We start from the raw sequence: 13,430 nt of genomic DNA, 5'->3' as shown, positions 1-13,430 counted from the left end.
TACAGAGGGTGTGCATGCATGTGTAGTACCATATGTGCAGAGGCACACAGCATGGATGTTCTACCTGCTTGTGTGTTCACATGCTTCTGTCAGAGCTGGGAGGCTTGATGAGAATTTAGTGTTCACAGTAGCACAAACTAAATAAACATACTTGTAGTGAAATGGAACACTGTTAGCAATTAGTTCAGATTTTAATGTCTCTGTTTGCAAGTAGTACCTTAGTAAAACTTCCAAAACTGCCTGTGATTAAATCTTGAAAATGCTACAAGGTTAAAAATAGCTTTTCCAACCTTTCAGTGCTTGATTTCTAGAGTCAGTACATCCTCTACTATTAGCTGTTTTGGATTCACAGATCATTTTGACTCTTATTTTTCCCTCTGAAGCCTATTCACCCAGCTCTCTTCTCATGCGCCCATGTCTGCCGGCCAGTGGCAGTGGCAGCCAGGTGCTAACTGTGCCCTGCCTCGCCTGGGGTATCCCCAGGATGCCATTTCCCTTCGTGTCGCAACTAGTGGATTCCCGGTCTCAGCAGCCCTACTATTGGAGGCTGGAAATGTGTTAAAGTTAAAGAGTCAAAACCCTTGCAAGGAAAGGAAATGAGAAGCCCTCTTGGCAGCAACAAACGGAAAATAAACAACCAAACTCTTCACAAGACAGATTCCTCAATTATAGTAACTCAGGCTTGCAAAGGCCAGAGTTAGGACCCACTGGCGTATGCAATATGTAAACACCGGGATGCAGTAATTAGCTGCATGTTCATTTTGAGGTTTCAGAAGTCCTGTGACCCGCCATGGAGTAAGGTCATTAACCATAACCACACTAGTGACCTTCACACAGGACACTCCATCTCTCACAGTTACATGAGCGAACCGTGTACTGGGATGTCTCCCCAGCTCACATGCTCCAGCCCTCTTAAGTGCCACTGAGCTATATATGAGCAAGAGGATGTGACTTTTGGAATGGGCTGTGATAGGAATATCTTACTTTCCCACATTAGGACTTAAATGTGATTAAGTAAAAGTAGTCAATACCAGAAATATCTAGAATTGTTGTCCATTTTTTTTTTTAATCAGAAAAAAGTTGTTTCAAAATAGTACACTGAGGAGTTACTGAAGTGGTGTGGGCCTCCATTGCCTTGGAAAGAGACTTTTATCTTTGGAGTGTGGAGTGTATAGGGACAGACTATTCATTTGAATAAGTAGACGTACAGCCATTACTAGAGGTTTATCAACACAATGAAATGCTGCTCTAACCCTGATTTTGCCAAGACTAGGTAAAATTAGTATTGGACATGAGTATTTTTTAAAGCCAGTTTTCGTTTTACTGTGGCTGACCTGTGGATCCCCTGAAATACACTTGTTCTGCCCACAGAGTCCCTCCTCACACCATAGCCAGCTGAAGACTTTTTCAGACATGATCTGATTAATATGCTTGGAAGCATTATATGGACATACAGCAATAAGAGATGGAGGAACTAGTACAAAAAACAACAGTCTCAGTTCTCTAAGCTATTCAATGAAACCTGCAGTTTTATATTCACATGTATGCTGCACAGTATAGAGCCTATTATTTTAATTTATTTACCCAAAATTTATTCACTTCCTCATTAAAACTGCTTAGCAACAAATCCTGTTCCCCTGGTTCCCTTCAGTTCACCAGACTGCATCTAGGATTCAGCTCCTCACCTCAAAGGCATTGCTATCTCTCTTATTCCTGCTGTAAATGTAAAAAAAAAAATCATAGCATAATGTCTCTATTCTCCTTACAGCTCAAACCATTAACTGACAAGATACTTTGCCTCCAGGGGGTTGTAGTCTTTTGAATTTTGACTAAAATTATACCCCTCGTCCTCTCATAACAGCATCCTGCTTTCTGACTGTATAAGGTGACAATTCCTACACTCCACAGGGAAGAAGAAACATGCTATTCCACATTCATCCCCCCATGTCTTCATGCCTAATGCTTGAATTTTTGCCTGTCAGGAACAGGAGCTTTCTTTGGTCTGTATTTGCACAGAATGGGAAACAGTTAACATTGCTTCTGTCTTCTCAACATCTAAAAACCACCGGCGTGCAAAAATTCAACATAAGAATGAGAAACAATTGGAATGTGTTTATTTGCTTACAACAGTACAACTGTGTAACCAATGTAATCCATTGGCTTGCATAATACCCAGATTTCTAAGGTGTTTTCCTTGTTCATAACTAATACTAGTTTTGGTGAGTGCTTTAATTCTCTTCAAACTGATCAAAATATGTCCTCTGAAAGTACTTGAAATTGTCTGATTTCTGGGGGGGTTTAGTTGGGATTCAACAGAAAGTCATATGGTGAATATTCTCTTCTTGGCAGAATTACTCATGAAAACATGCAATTCTTTCCCCACAAATACTTTTGTATGCAGAATATTGGAATTTCAGAATATTTGTCTTTCGTCCAGTAAAAGTCAATCTCACACATTTGCAGACAGCAGTCCAAAGGGACTTGTGTTAGGCCAGAGAACATTTATGGAGGCAAAGAAATAATATTGATGGATAATTTGCAGTGTTTGAAGATCTCTGAAAGTTATGCTTTTCCAGTACATCTATTTGCCATTTGCCATTAATGGACATGGCTACAGGAAACATGAGACTCAATTTTTATCTGTCGGTGAAGGGTAGGAGTCAAGAAGGTGTTAAGTGTGGGAAGGTAAAAGTTACAGTGCACTGGGGGAGCAAAACAAAAAGTGTGAGGGAAAGAAAGGAAGAAGAAAAAACTGGAACTTAATATCATATAATCATGCAGACTAAAGAGAACACACCATCATGGGATTAAAAGAGGAGAATGATGAAATAAATTACAGTGAGGTTTGGATGGGACTGAACTACAAAAGGAGCCTGTATGTGGAACACATGGGAATTACCCTGTTAGATCACACTGGGATCACTAATTTAGTGCTAAAATAAGTAAAAAGAACCTTTTAGGCTAATTGGACTATTTGTATCCTCATCATTCCTATTTGTTTGCATCCATTCCTAAAATATTAGGATCTTCTCACAGTAAAACATCATTGTATAGCCAGTGAGGGGAAAAAAAATGGTTGCAAGACATCTCATCAGCTTCAGTGACACACCAGCAGATGGAAACAAACAAAAGAAAAAAGCCCTCTTCATCTGCTTTATCTTGTTTTGTGTAGTTGTTCCAGAGACATGTCCTTGCTGCTGTGAGATAGCAGTGCCTTCACTGAGTAACATCCTGTCGCTGACCTCAACGTCTCGAGCAAAGTCACTGAGGCCTCTGTGACGAGCACACCCCGTCATCATGTGGTCTTTGCCCTAAATCCCTCAGCCACAGACATCTATCCAACACTGAAATGGCTGACAGTGACCGAGCTGACCCTCTCTTGATGGCCATGGAGAAAAGATTAGCAGCACTGCTGGTCACTGCTGGGTCTGCTGCTACACTTCAAAAGCCAGTGCCATGGAAGCTCAACTCTAAAGCAATGCCACGGGGAGTTGTACAATACAAAAGAGCCTTTTCAATATTTCTCAACACTAAATACAAACTTATTGACTTTCCCTTTCCTTTCAAGTGTTTCTGTTGTCACCACCTTCTGCACTCACTGACAGGGCACAGCTAGCCTTGAGAACAGAGCCTGGCTTGGTTTCTTGGGCAGTTATTCTATTGTTCAAAGGGGAATCAAAGTTTCTCTTTGTGTAATATGGGACAGTAGCAGTAGGGAAGATATGTTGCCTGGAGATTAAGTTGGAAAGCTTTGTTTCTCCATTCCAGTAGGAACAGAAGGAAAACTTACAGCTTAATTCTCACCTTCCTAGCTTGTCACCATAATTCATCCCCTGAAGCTCTTTTAACCTGATGTTTTATATGTGATATTACTCAGTGTTATTAAGAATTATCTTTCTTTAAAAAGAAATAAAATAAGTTCATCTCCCTGAAGAGATGAATGTGAATGGGAAAGATTTTTGTGAATACTGAGAAGATGAATGTCAGAACGAAAAAGAAGTGGCTCTCAGACATAGGCACACAAATCTCAAGGGCACAGATAGAGGTGGAACATAGATTCCTCTTTTGAAGGAATTGTCTACTGAGCATAAAACAGGATAGAATATAGACTGTGACTTGCTCAAAAGAAAGAAAAAACCCCACCTTTATGCATATTGCAAAAAGGAAGGAAAGAAAAAGATTCGTGATTGTGAACAAATTCTTGTGGTGCACAGTATTGTTCAAGTATGGTTTGGCTCAAATCCCATAAAAAAAGAATGGATAGCAAAATACGTGAGTAGTTTCTTCTAAAGTTCTTATTACACAGGAACAGCAGGCATTTCTCAAAGAGAAATGTCTTGTCCAATCTGAAGTGTTTGCCAAATTGCTATAAGCAAATACACAATATCATCGCCTCAAAAAGACCCAGTTTCGTAGTCTAAAATTACAGTTTAGTCCTATATTTTAATCTCTGTCAAGATTAGGCTTTGGTAGGGAAAAAAAATGGACTTTTTCCCCAGTTACAGTGGGCTGATGAGAGGCTGTTTCAAGTTGTGCCACTGGGTAGGAACAGAATAAAACAAGGACATTTTGAATATAGAAATCTGTAGGATTTCTAAAGGGAATCTGTAAATAGGTTGTCTTGGCTGCTGCCTTGACACAGGTACACCTCTCTACCTCTTCAGGACACTGCCTGACACAAGCAGGAGGAAGTGACATCTACGCCCTATAGGTTCCCAGTCCTTGGGTGAGGGGGGTGTCAGCTGTAGCTATCTGGTCCATAAGATCCTCCTTTTAACGACAGAATCACAGAATCAGAGAATATGCTGAGTTTGAAAGGGACACTGAAGGATCATCAAGTCCAACACCTGGCCTTGAGCAGGATACCCCAAGAGTCACATCATGTGCCTGAGAGCATTGTCCAAGCACTTCTTGAACTCTGTCAGGCTGGTATTATAACCACTTCCCTGGGGAGCCTGTTCAGTTCCCAACCACAAGCTTTCCCAGCTCTGGGTGAAAACTGTTTTCCTGATATCCAACCTAAACCTCCCCAGACACAGCTTCAGGCCATTCCCTTGGGTCATGTCACTGGTCACCAGAGAAAAGAGATCAGTGCCTGCCCCTCCTCTTCCCCTCACAAGGAAGTTGTAACTGCAATGAGGTCTCCCCTCAGTCTCCTCTTCTTCAGGCTGAACAGACCAAGTGTCCTCAGCTGCTCCTCATATGGCTTCCCCTCAAGGCCCTTCACCATCTTTGTGGCCCTCCTTTGGACTCTCTCTAATAATATTATTGCCCTTCTCATGAGGTACCTCCCCAGGGAATGAGCCAACCTTCAAAAGGGTTACAAGATCCAAACCCCCTGAGTATTCCATAAGTAATGTGCAGCAACCCTGGCCATCATTTAACAGTTGGTTATTACTTGGTACCAGCAGCTACTGCTGCCTCACAGATGTTCACATGGAGGGGCAGCTGCTCCAGTCCTTCCACTCACCCTCAGAAGGGGTGGGAGGAAAGAGAGAAATATGTGAGATGGGGAAATGGGAGGGACAGAGGAAATGGGAGGAATGGAAAAAAGGAAATATTCCATAGTTCCTCCTGTGTCAACCAGAGTAACTACACTGAGGGCAGATCAAGTAACTTCCCCTTTGCAAGGAGGGGAGAAAAATCAAACAACAGTATCTATTGGGAGGAATTTGTCTAAATTATTTCGTAGACTTCTTAAGCATCTCCCAGTCTTAACATGCCATTCACTCGCTGCCATGCTGGGGAGTGAGCCCCACAAGCTGCCTTGCATGGAGGGACAGTTCTGCTGGCAGTCTTGCTTCTTGGGTGAAACCAAGGGGAGTTTCCCTTGTCTGCCAAGCAACACTGGGATCTTTCTCCCATGCTGGGACTCCACAACCCAGATGCAGATGGCAGGATCAGGCTGTGTTATTCATCCAGAGTTAGTGGAAAGAGTTCAGGCTGGGAGAGAAGCCACAGGACTGCATTTGCAAGAGTTAAAGTCTTACTTGTAGGGAACCATGAAATAGGAGTTGGTTTGGAGGAATCCTACTGTTGAAGCATGAAACTTGGCTGCCTGATACCCAACAAACAACACCCACCACGACATGTTTTATGATGGATCTTTTTGTTCTGAGCACTACATGCAACTTTTCATCTTGGCAACTCTTTCAGCAGACAGAATTGAGAGACAAAGTGCCTTCCCATCCAGCCCACCCTGTCCTCTCTAGATCACACAAAGCACATTTTTTGAGCAGTGTCAGGATTTTATTTACTGCAGGCAAAGGCACAGTTCTCTCCAGCCCAAAAAACACCACATCAATGGCAGCTTTGGTGAAGCCTGAAATTGAGGCCTAAGGATTCAGGTGTGAATTATTAAACAAACACAATGCAAACTCATATTATGATGATGATAATTTGGTACCTTTTCCTTCCTTCTGACATCTCTTTCTTTGTACAATACATTTTCTGCTCTCGCTTGTAGCTGGGCAAGAATTGCCCCTTGCTGACGGATGCTGTACGATCTCTCTGACCCTTACTTCATTTCCTCTTTTGAAACCACATGTTTTTCCTTTCTTCATGCAAGGGCTCCATGGACTCCACTCACTAGTTTCACAGTGCACTGCAATAAACACAGAACAAACTGAGCCTGACCGATATATTTTTGTATACCCAATACATATGGTACATTATTTTCATTCTGCATCAGCCAAAAGGTGGCCAAAACTAATGGAATTAATCAGCAGTGAATTGCAGCAATGAATTGACAGAAATTGGACTGTTAAGGATATACAACACAAAATAATGTCAAATAATTATGTCAGTTACTATTTTCTACTTGCTGTTTTGTAATTGCATTCCTGAAACAAGGCAACAACACAACTGGTCTCAATGAAATCAGTTACTGGTCTCAGTGAAATCAGCATTTGTTCTGAGTTTGCTTTGTTTTGATGGAGATGTAAATCCTTTTAGCTTCGGTGGAATAAACTTTGGTGATGCCTGTGTGAAAGGTGAGTGAAGTCTCAAAGGTATTGAATTTCGAAATCAATCGTTATAAAGGACCAACTGATATCAAAAGATGTTACATTAGAAGTCAAGTGTCTTTGGTCATCTAAAGAGACATCATCTGTAGCACACACAAGCTGGAAACAGGCAAAGCGGAGGAGAATTTGGGTCAGTGTGAGGTTTCAAGCTTTTCAGAACAGTGCAGGTTACCCTTTCTAAACCAGTGATGTGTATGTGCATCCTGTACTGTTTGGAAATCAGAAGGTGTGTCATTTCACTCTCATCCAAACAGTGTAAACAAAAAATGGGAGTAACCTTGGAAGCTTTTAATAGCTATCCTTCTCTTGTGCCATCTCACTATCTTCGTCTTTACAAAAGATAGTAAATATATATATTTACTCTCAGTCCAACTGCATGCTTAAGATTATAAATCACCACTGAAGAAGGAAAGACTTCAGCCCCTCTATAAGGAGGAATTAGTAAGTCAACATTTTCCCAGATCCAGAATTTACTTCTGAATTTTCTGAGACCTAGAAATATAACAGACTTCAGGCAATCTCTGAGCCTTCCTCCAGTGGATCGTCATGTGGGTAATTTTTTTCATGTTACACTGGAGCTCTTCTGTAAAAATAACTGCCTTTCACGTGCACAAAAAGGTCCTGTATTTATTCCATAGCTTTAAATGGCTTTTCCTAGTTGAGACTGACTCATTGTTAAAGCAGCTGAGTCTACACCACTTGGAAACAGCCATCAAGAAACAAAAATTATCCCTTGAATTTCTTTCAAAGATGAAAGTCTTTGCTTGAAAATAAAACCGTAAAAGCCTACACTACCACCTGAACTAATATATATTTAAGAAGGAAAGCACCAAACTACTGCAGATTATTTTTATTCCTGCATTACTTCCCCTTCAAAACACTCGATGCCAGAGAGAGCTATGTGCATGATACTCTGAGGGAGGAGATTTCCATCATGGCCAGACTGTGCCTAAGTGCTCCCTGGTTACTGGTGGCTGAAGAGGTCACTGCTGGCACTGCAGCTCACAGCCCTCAGCCACCACAATGCACAGCACACGTACTAAACTAAACTAAGCTGAACCCTGCCACAGCTTCGGCGTGCCTGTGGCGGGGGATGCTAACTGCAGCAGTTCACAGGCAAACATATCACTTGTTCTTCCTTCATTTGGAGGGGTGGCAGAGGGCTGGAGCAGACAGTTAGGTGTGGTGACCTCCAAAATTGCCCTTGTGTGAATAATCGGAGCTTTTGAGTCAGAGGCTGAAGATACAAAAGCAGGTCTCTTCTCCACAACCAATGAGTCACAATGACATCAATCTCACTCCTTCAGTGTCAGTGACACCCTATTTGGTGTTTTATTTTAATCCTCATTTTCTGAAGTCAGGTGTTTATGCACATACACCATTTTGGAGATTGGGGTTTTTTTGGGGGGTGTTTCCTTAATGTATTAGTTTCTAGACTTCACCTTTGAAAAGGTAAGCTTCAAAATGTTATTGTATGCATGCTTTAAAGGCTCAGGTAGTACAAGGGAGCTAAATCAAAGCCATTAATGTTTTAATCCTTCTTAAACTATGTGTGGGATCAGGGTTTTTGAAACTTTGATGTCAGTAGTGCTGCACTGTAACAGAGCAAGTAAGAGATGTATGTCGTTCTGCCTCAGAGGAGACCAAACAGGCCATACTCCCTATGGCAGAACTGCCCTTAGCATCAAGGCTATGTTTGTGGGAAACAACCAAGTTTGTGCCGCTCGTGAAGTGGTAGACTTGGAAAATATCTTCAGTTTTTTGTGCTGGGGAATACATCCTGTTATGAAGAACATTTTCATTTTAAGTTGCACTTCTCTGGTGCTGTAACTGATTATGCCTTCCTTAGATCCCACATCTCCTCTGAGAAAATCAGGTAGGACATAGGGACCAGACTTACCAATGCTAGTGCACTCCATTGTGTGATTGTTGGCTTCCAGCCCATCAGGGCACTTTTCAAGGCACTTTCCACTGTATAAGTAAAACCCACTTTTACACTTTGTGCAGAAGTTTCTGGTGAAGCAGGTATCACAGTCAGCTTTACATTCTGAAATGCAAACAGTAAAGAACAGTGTTGTTGCTCTTTGTCATGAACTGCCATGGGTTCTCTCACATATACCAGAATCACACAATTCTAGGAATGTCAGACAATCCTCAAAGGAAGCAAATTATATTAGGTCTTCTTCCTGGTCTGTACACATGGTGAGGCCAGCCACAAGTGACCCTGGCATGGGTGAGAATTTAGAAAGGATGGCCTGATGCTGAACAGCCTCACACTGCTAATCTTCTTGGAGACCTGTGCAAATGGCAGACAGAACACAGCACATGAGAATAACCCTATGCTGCTTCTGCCCTACGCTGACACTGCTTAGGTACTAATTAACCCTGTGGGGCACAAGTGCTGGGCTGGCTCCACACTACCTATCTCCATTCATCCAGGAGACATAAAAATGTGCCAGAATTTAGAATCTGCTTAGGAGTGGTTTGGATCAACATATCTTTCTTTTTCTGTAAATGGTTCCCTGATGTTCAATCAGATGTTCTGTAGTATTTCATGTATTCTCTGTATGACCACCCAAATTGGCATTGTTGATATATTTCCTATTCTCAGAAATTTTTAAGACAAATGCATTAAACCTTATGTATGGCACAGCTCATGTCTGATATGCAAGGCCACACACTGCTAAAAAGTGAGCAAATACTCTACAGTGTCAAGTTACTCTGTAAGACTTTACTCTGGGGTCCATTCATTAAATAACTTTTATTACCAGGTAAAAACTGGGAGAGTTTCTTGGCCGTCGCTCTTATGTTTTATATCACCTGTGGGATTAAAAACAGTGAATTCAACAAAAAAAAAGAGGAGTGGGGAGGACATTGTGATCTTTTCCAGTTCATTTATGGTTCAAAAATCCATAGTGGGGTCAAAATGTTGCCTGAGCAGTAAAGAATAGAGTTGGCTTCTCTGTCCCCCAGCCCGGAGACAACACGAATTGGTAAATTCCCCCAAATCAGGCTGAAGACTGGCCAGCTTCTACAGGCATTCAGAGGAAAACAATGAGCGTGAGACAAGCTGTAAAGGGACCAGGGCAAACCACATCTCCAAAGAATGCCACCTGCCATTCTCTCGCCTTGCCATAGGGGTCAGGCGGGTAAGGGCAGAGAGTTAAACAGCTCCCGCCACCAAGATTCAGCATTCCTCAGTCCCCGCTCTCTCTTCAGAGCTGCTGGCGCTCTCTTGCTGCTGGAGGGCAGTGCCTGGTGCCCACCGGCACTTCCTCTTCACACGGGGATGTAGAGGAGGAGGCCATCACCTGGGTTCTAGGCAGGTCATTCATGCAGAGCCAGGATCCCTGGGCTTTAGGCCATTTTGTGGTCTTTAACTTCTTGCTCAGGTTAATATTTACTGCACTACTACAAAGAACTGAACAAATAAGGACACAGCCTGTCCATCTCCTTCTCTGTTGACTTGACTCCTAAGGAGACAGAGAATTCAAGAGAGAACAAACAAATCCATGCGCTTCCCCTTTCCCCAGCACTTACTTGCACACTTATTAATGTCGGGATACCGTGTCCCATAGTATCCGCTTGGACACGAGGAAAGACATACTCCAATCTGTTTCATGCCAATCCTCTCCAGAACAAAAAAGAGCCTGGGCTTACATGACAGGCATCCGTTGTAGTCAGAGCAGGTAGCACACCCTCCTTGGCAACCCTGGCTCACGTTAGGATGCACTGAGAAGAAAAGAATTTAAAAAAACAAACTGTGAGAGAACAATACATTAAATAAGACCATGAAATAATGGTTCCTCTGCACGTGGAAGGATGGACCATCCATCTCTCTGTCAGCTCTTAAAGATTGCTTCATTTTTTCCTGTGTCTCTTATGACCTGACTTGTCATTTCAGAAATTATTTCATCTGCATAAAAATGAGAAGCCCAGCTGACATCTTCACATCTTGCAGAAATAGCCAACAGCAAATGATCTTTAAAATAGCTTGTATGGAACAGCAGCATTCTAGAGAACATTTATTTTTCTTTTCCCTATTTTCAGGGGCTTTTCTGCCTTGTGTGCACTTGGCTCAGCAAATAATTTAATGTTCTGTTATCCTTGCTTTTCCTACTTGGATGATTAAAAATCAATCTAGTGTATAATTTCTTTCACTGACTAAATGCCATTTGATTTGAGTTCTGCTGTGCAGAAATATGCCCTTGTAAGATCTGATGATACTTTGTCTTAAAAAAAAGACACAGGAGAGCCATCCTTCTCACCCTCCTTCTTTCCCTGGAATGTTCTCTCTGGCATGTTTTTAATCTCTAACAATTACAACCTGATGTTTAGACTTAACTGTGGCATTTACCCTGCTCCAGTCTCAGCATGTAGCATAGGTAGAATTACATTTGCCTTTCAATTGAATTGTTCTAATTCTTCAGACAAGGAAAGGGAATTTTATTATACTCATTGTCTGTCTTCTTTAGGGGCTTAGGGATAGCAGGAAGGAGGAAGCTGTTGCAGGCTATCTTTTCAGTAGCAGACATTAATCTGCTGTGTGATATACTGAAGTGTATTACTTCTCAGTGGTAGAGAATAGCTTTGCATCCTCCTGTACTTTAGAAGTTGTTACCTACTTTTAATTCCTTCTTGCTTGCTTTCTTAAATAAATTGGAACTAAAAAAATAATGAAGCATCAAGTAGCTCCAGATCCTGTGTCCCCTCTTTTTTTGGCCTTGTCTTGCATTAAAAAAACAGGCATTTTTCTAAGTGCAAGCTTTCGTCTCTCAGCCTGAGACATCTAGCTATATTTCATATCTAGGAGAAATATAGTCCTCATTTACATTTGTAACTTTTATTTGTAAATACTATTGGCTTCCTGTTCTGCCTTCTCCTCAGGCCAGTGATAATTTTATAAATATGCACATGCCATGATGGTGTGATTGCCTATTTTAGTGCTTTGATTTTATTTTGATCTGCAGACACTGCTAAATAGCTTGCACACACAATAAACTTGCTTTTTTAAACTCCTTTCTGTGCAGCCCTTGAAGGCAGACCAGGAGTCCATATGAATTCATGGCTTACATATTGAGAGCCACCACTGCCTGCTGCCCAGGGGAGGGTTGCCTGGCAGGGAACTTCAGGAACACCTCTGTACTTTGTTCACTTACACACTTGGCAGAAAAGACATGTCTCATGAATGGGAAAAGCAATTTTCTGTGCTCTGAGGTTTCAGTGACACGTCCTGCAATCTGAAGAACCTCAAAGGGAATTTGAGTTCACTCTTCCTCTTTCATTACTAAAATGAGGAATGAGAGTTATTCCTCTCTGTAGGGCTGGACACATATGAGATGTACAAACTTCGGCTGTGCTGTGCACAAACAATTTCAGTAAGAATACAAGAACTCAATTCTCTGTGCACACTGAGGCACTCATTTTATAGCACAAACTAGACGAAAGTGTGCTTACAATGAGGACAAGACACCACTATGAGAATAAATAACATTCAGCATAGTGAGAAGTTGCAATCCCAATTCAGTTATCATACTTGCTTTCACCAGACTCTCAAAATACTGAGTACTTAATAAATATAACATATTTTTTTCTGGAAATATCCCAAAGGTACAGAGCTTATTGATTTTGAAATTAAGAGCCTGGAAATTTTTTGTTTTTAAAGTTAAGTAAATGAAAACGTCCTTGTCTCTTTCTCCTCTGTCTTGTGGCTCTTGTATGAAACTACTTTCAAAGGCAGGCACAGTAATGTGATCTAAGAAGCTGACATTATTTAAAAACTATCTGTGACTTTCCTTCATTAAGTCTGACAGTTGGATGAAAAAGCAGCTGAAGAACAAAATATTTGTCATCAAAGCCGCTATATAAAATATGGATGATCACTTTTGACGGGAAACATATTATGTGTGAGCACCTGTGACACATCATTATGAATAGATTCTCTTGACAGAGAAAACATAGTGTGCAACTGCTCTGAGGTCAAGCTGTGTGTGTCAGCCGAGACAGGCAATACTTTACTATTGAAATACGATAATTCTCTATAGCTAAGATCCATTACATGGCCAATTTCCATCTCCCCTTTAACTCCAGAAGTACTAAGTATAAAATAAAATGTACTCCTAGCCACTTTCACAATTTCTGCCTCTTTTCATGCATTCCAGATACATCTCATACAAATAGCACAGCAAAAAAGGAAAGCCTGTAGTTCCAAATGGAGAATGTTATTTCTAGTGTTATGGAGCAAGGAATAGGATAAAATATGCAAGTCAAGGTCCACTGCTTTCATGTCATGTTATAACTAAATGTATGAAGCAAAATAAGCTCCAGTTCTTGGAAATTCTTAAAGAAAAATTACCACTGAAAAGTCAGAATTAACATTTAAATGAACCATGGGGTTTTTCTCTT

At 41.3% G+C, this 13,430-nt stretch overlaps 1 protein-coding gene across 2 annotated transcripts in view; it reads right to left on the bottom strand.

Moving 5' to 3' along the window:
* The window catches only part of RSPO3 (R-spondin 3), a 61,567-nt gene that overhangs the window by 16,873 nt on the left and 31,264 nt on the right, over positions 1-13,430 (bottom strand). For both annotated transcript variants that reach the window (XM_048299337.1, XM_048299338.1), the window contains exons 3-5: positions 10,566-10,757; positions 8,926-9,072; positions 6,407-6,604 (exon numbers count right to left, since the gene is read on the bottom strand). In XM_048299337.1, coding sequence (XP_048155294.1) covers positions 6,407-6,604; positions 8,926-9,072; positions 10,566-10,757 — 537 coding nt within the window. The remainder of the gene's footprint in view (positions 1-6,406; positions 6,605-8,925; positions 9,073-10,565; positions 10,758-13,430) is intronic.

The sequence above is a fragment of the Corvus hawaiiensis genome, chromosome 3 (genome assembly GCF_020740725.1).
Source record: "Corvus hawaiiensis isolate bCorHaw1 chromosome 3, bCorHaw1.pri.cur, whole genome shotgun sequence".
NCBI classification, from domain to species: Eukaryota; Metazoa; Chordata; class Aves; order Passeriformes; family Corvidae; genus Corvus; species Corvus hawaiiensis.
Note: the sequence above shows the minus strand (reverse complement) of the source record. Positions and strands in the feature narration are given on the sequence as shown.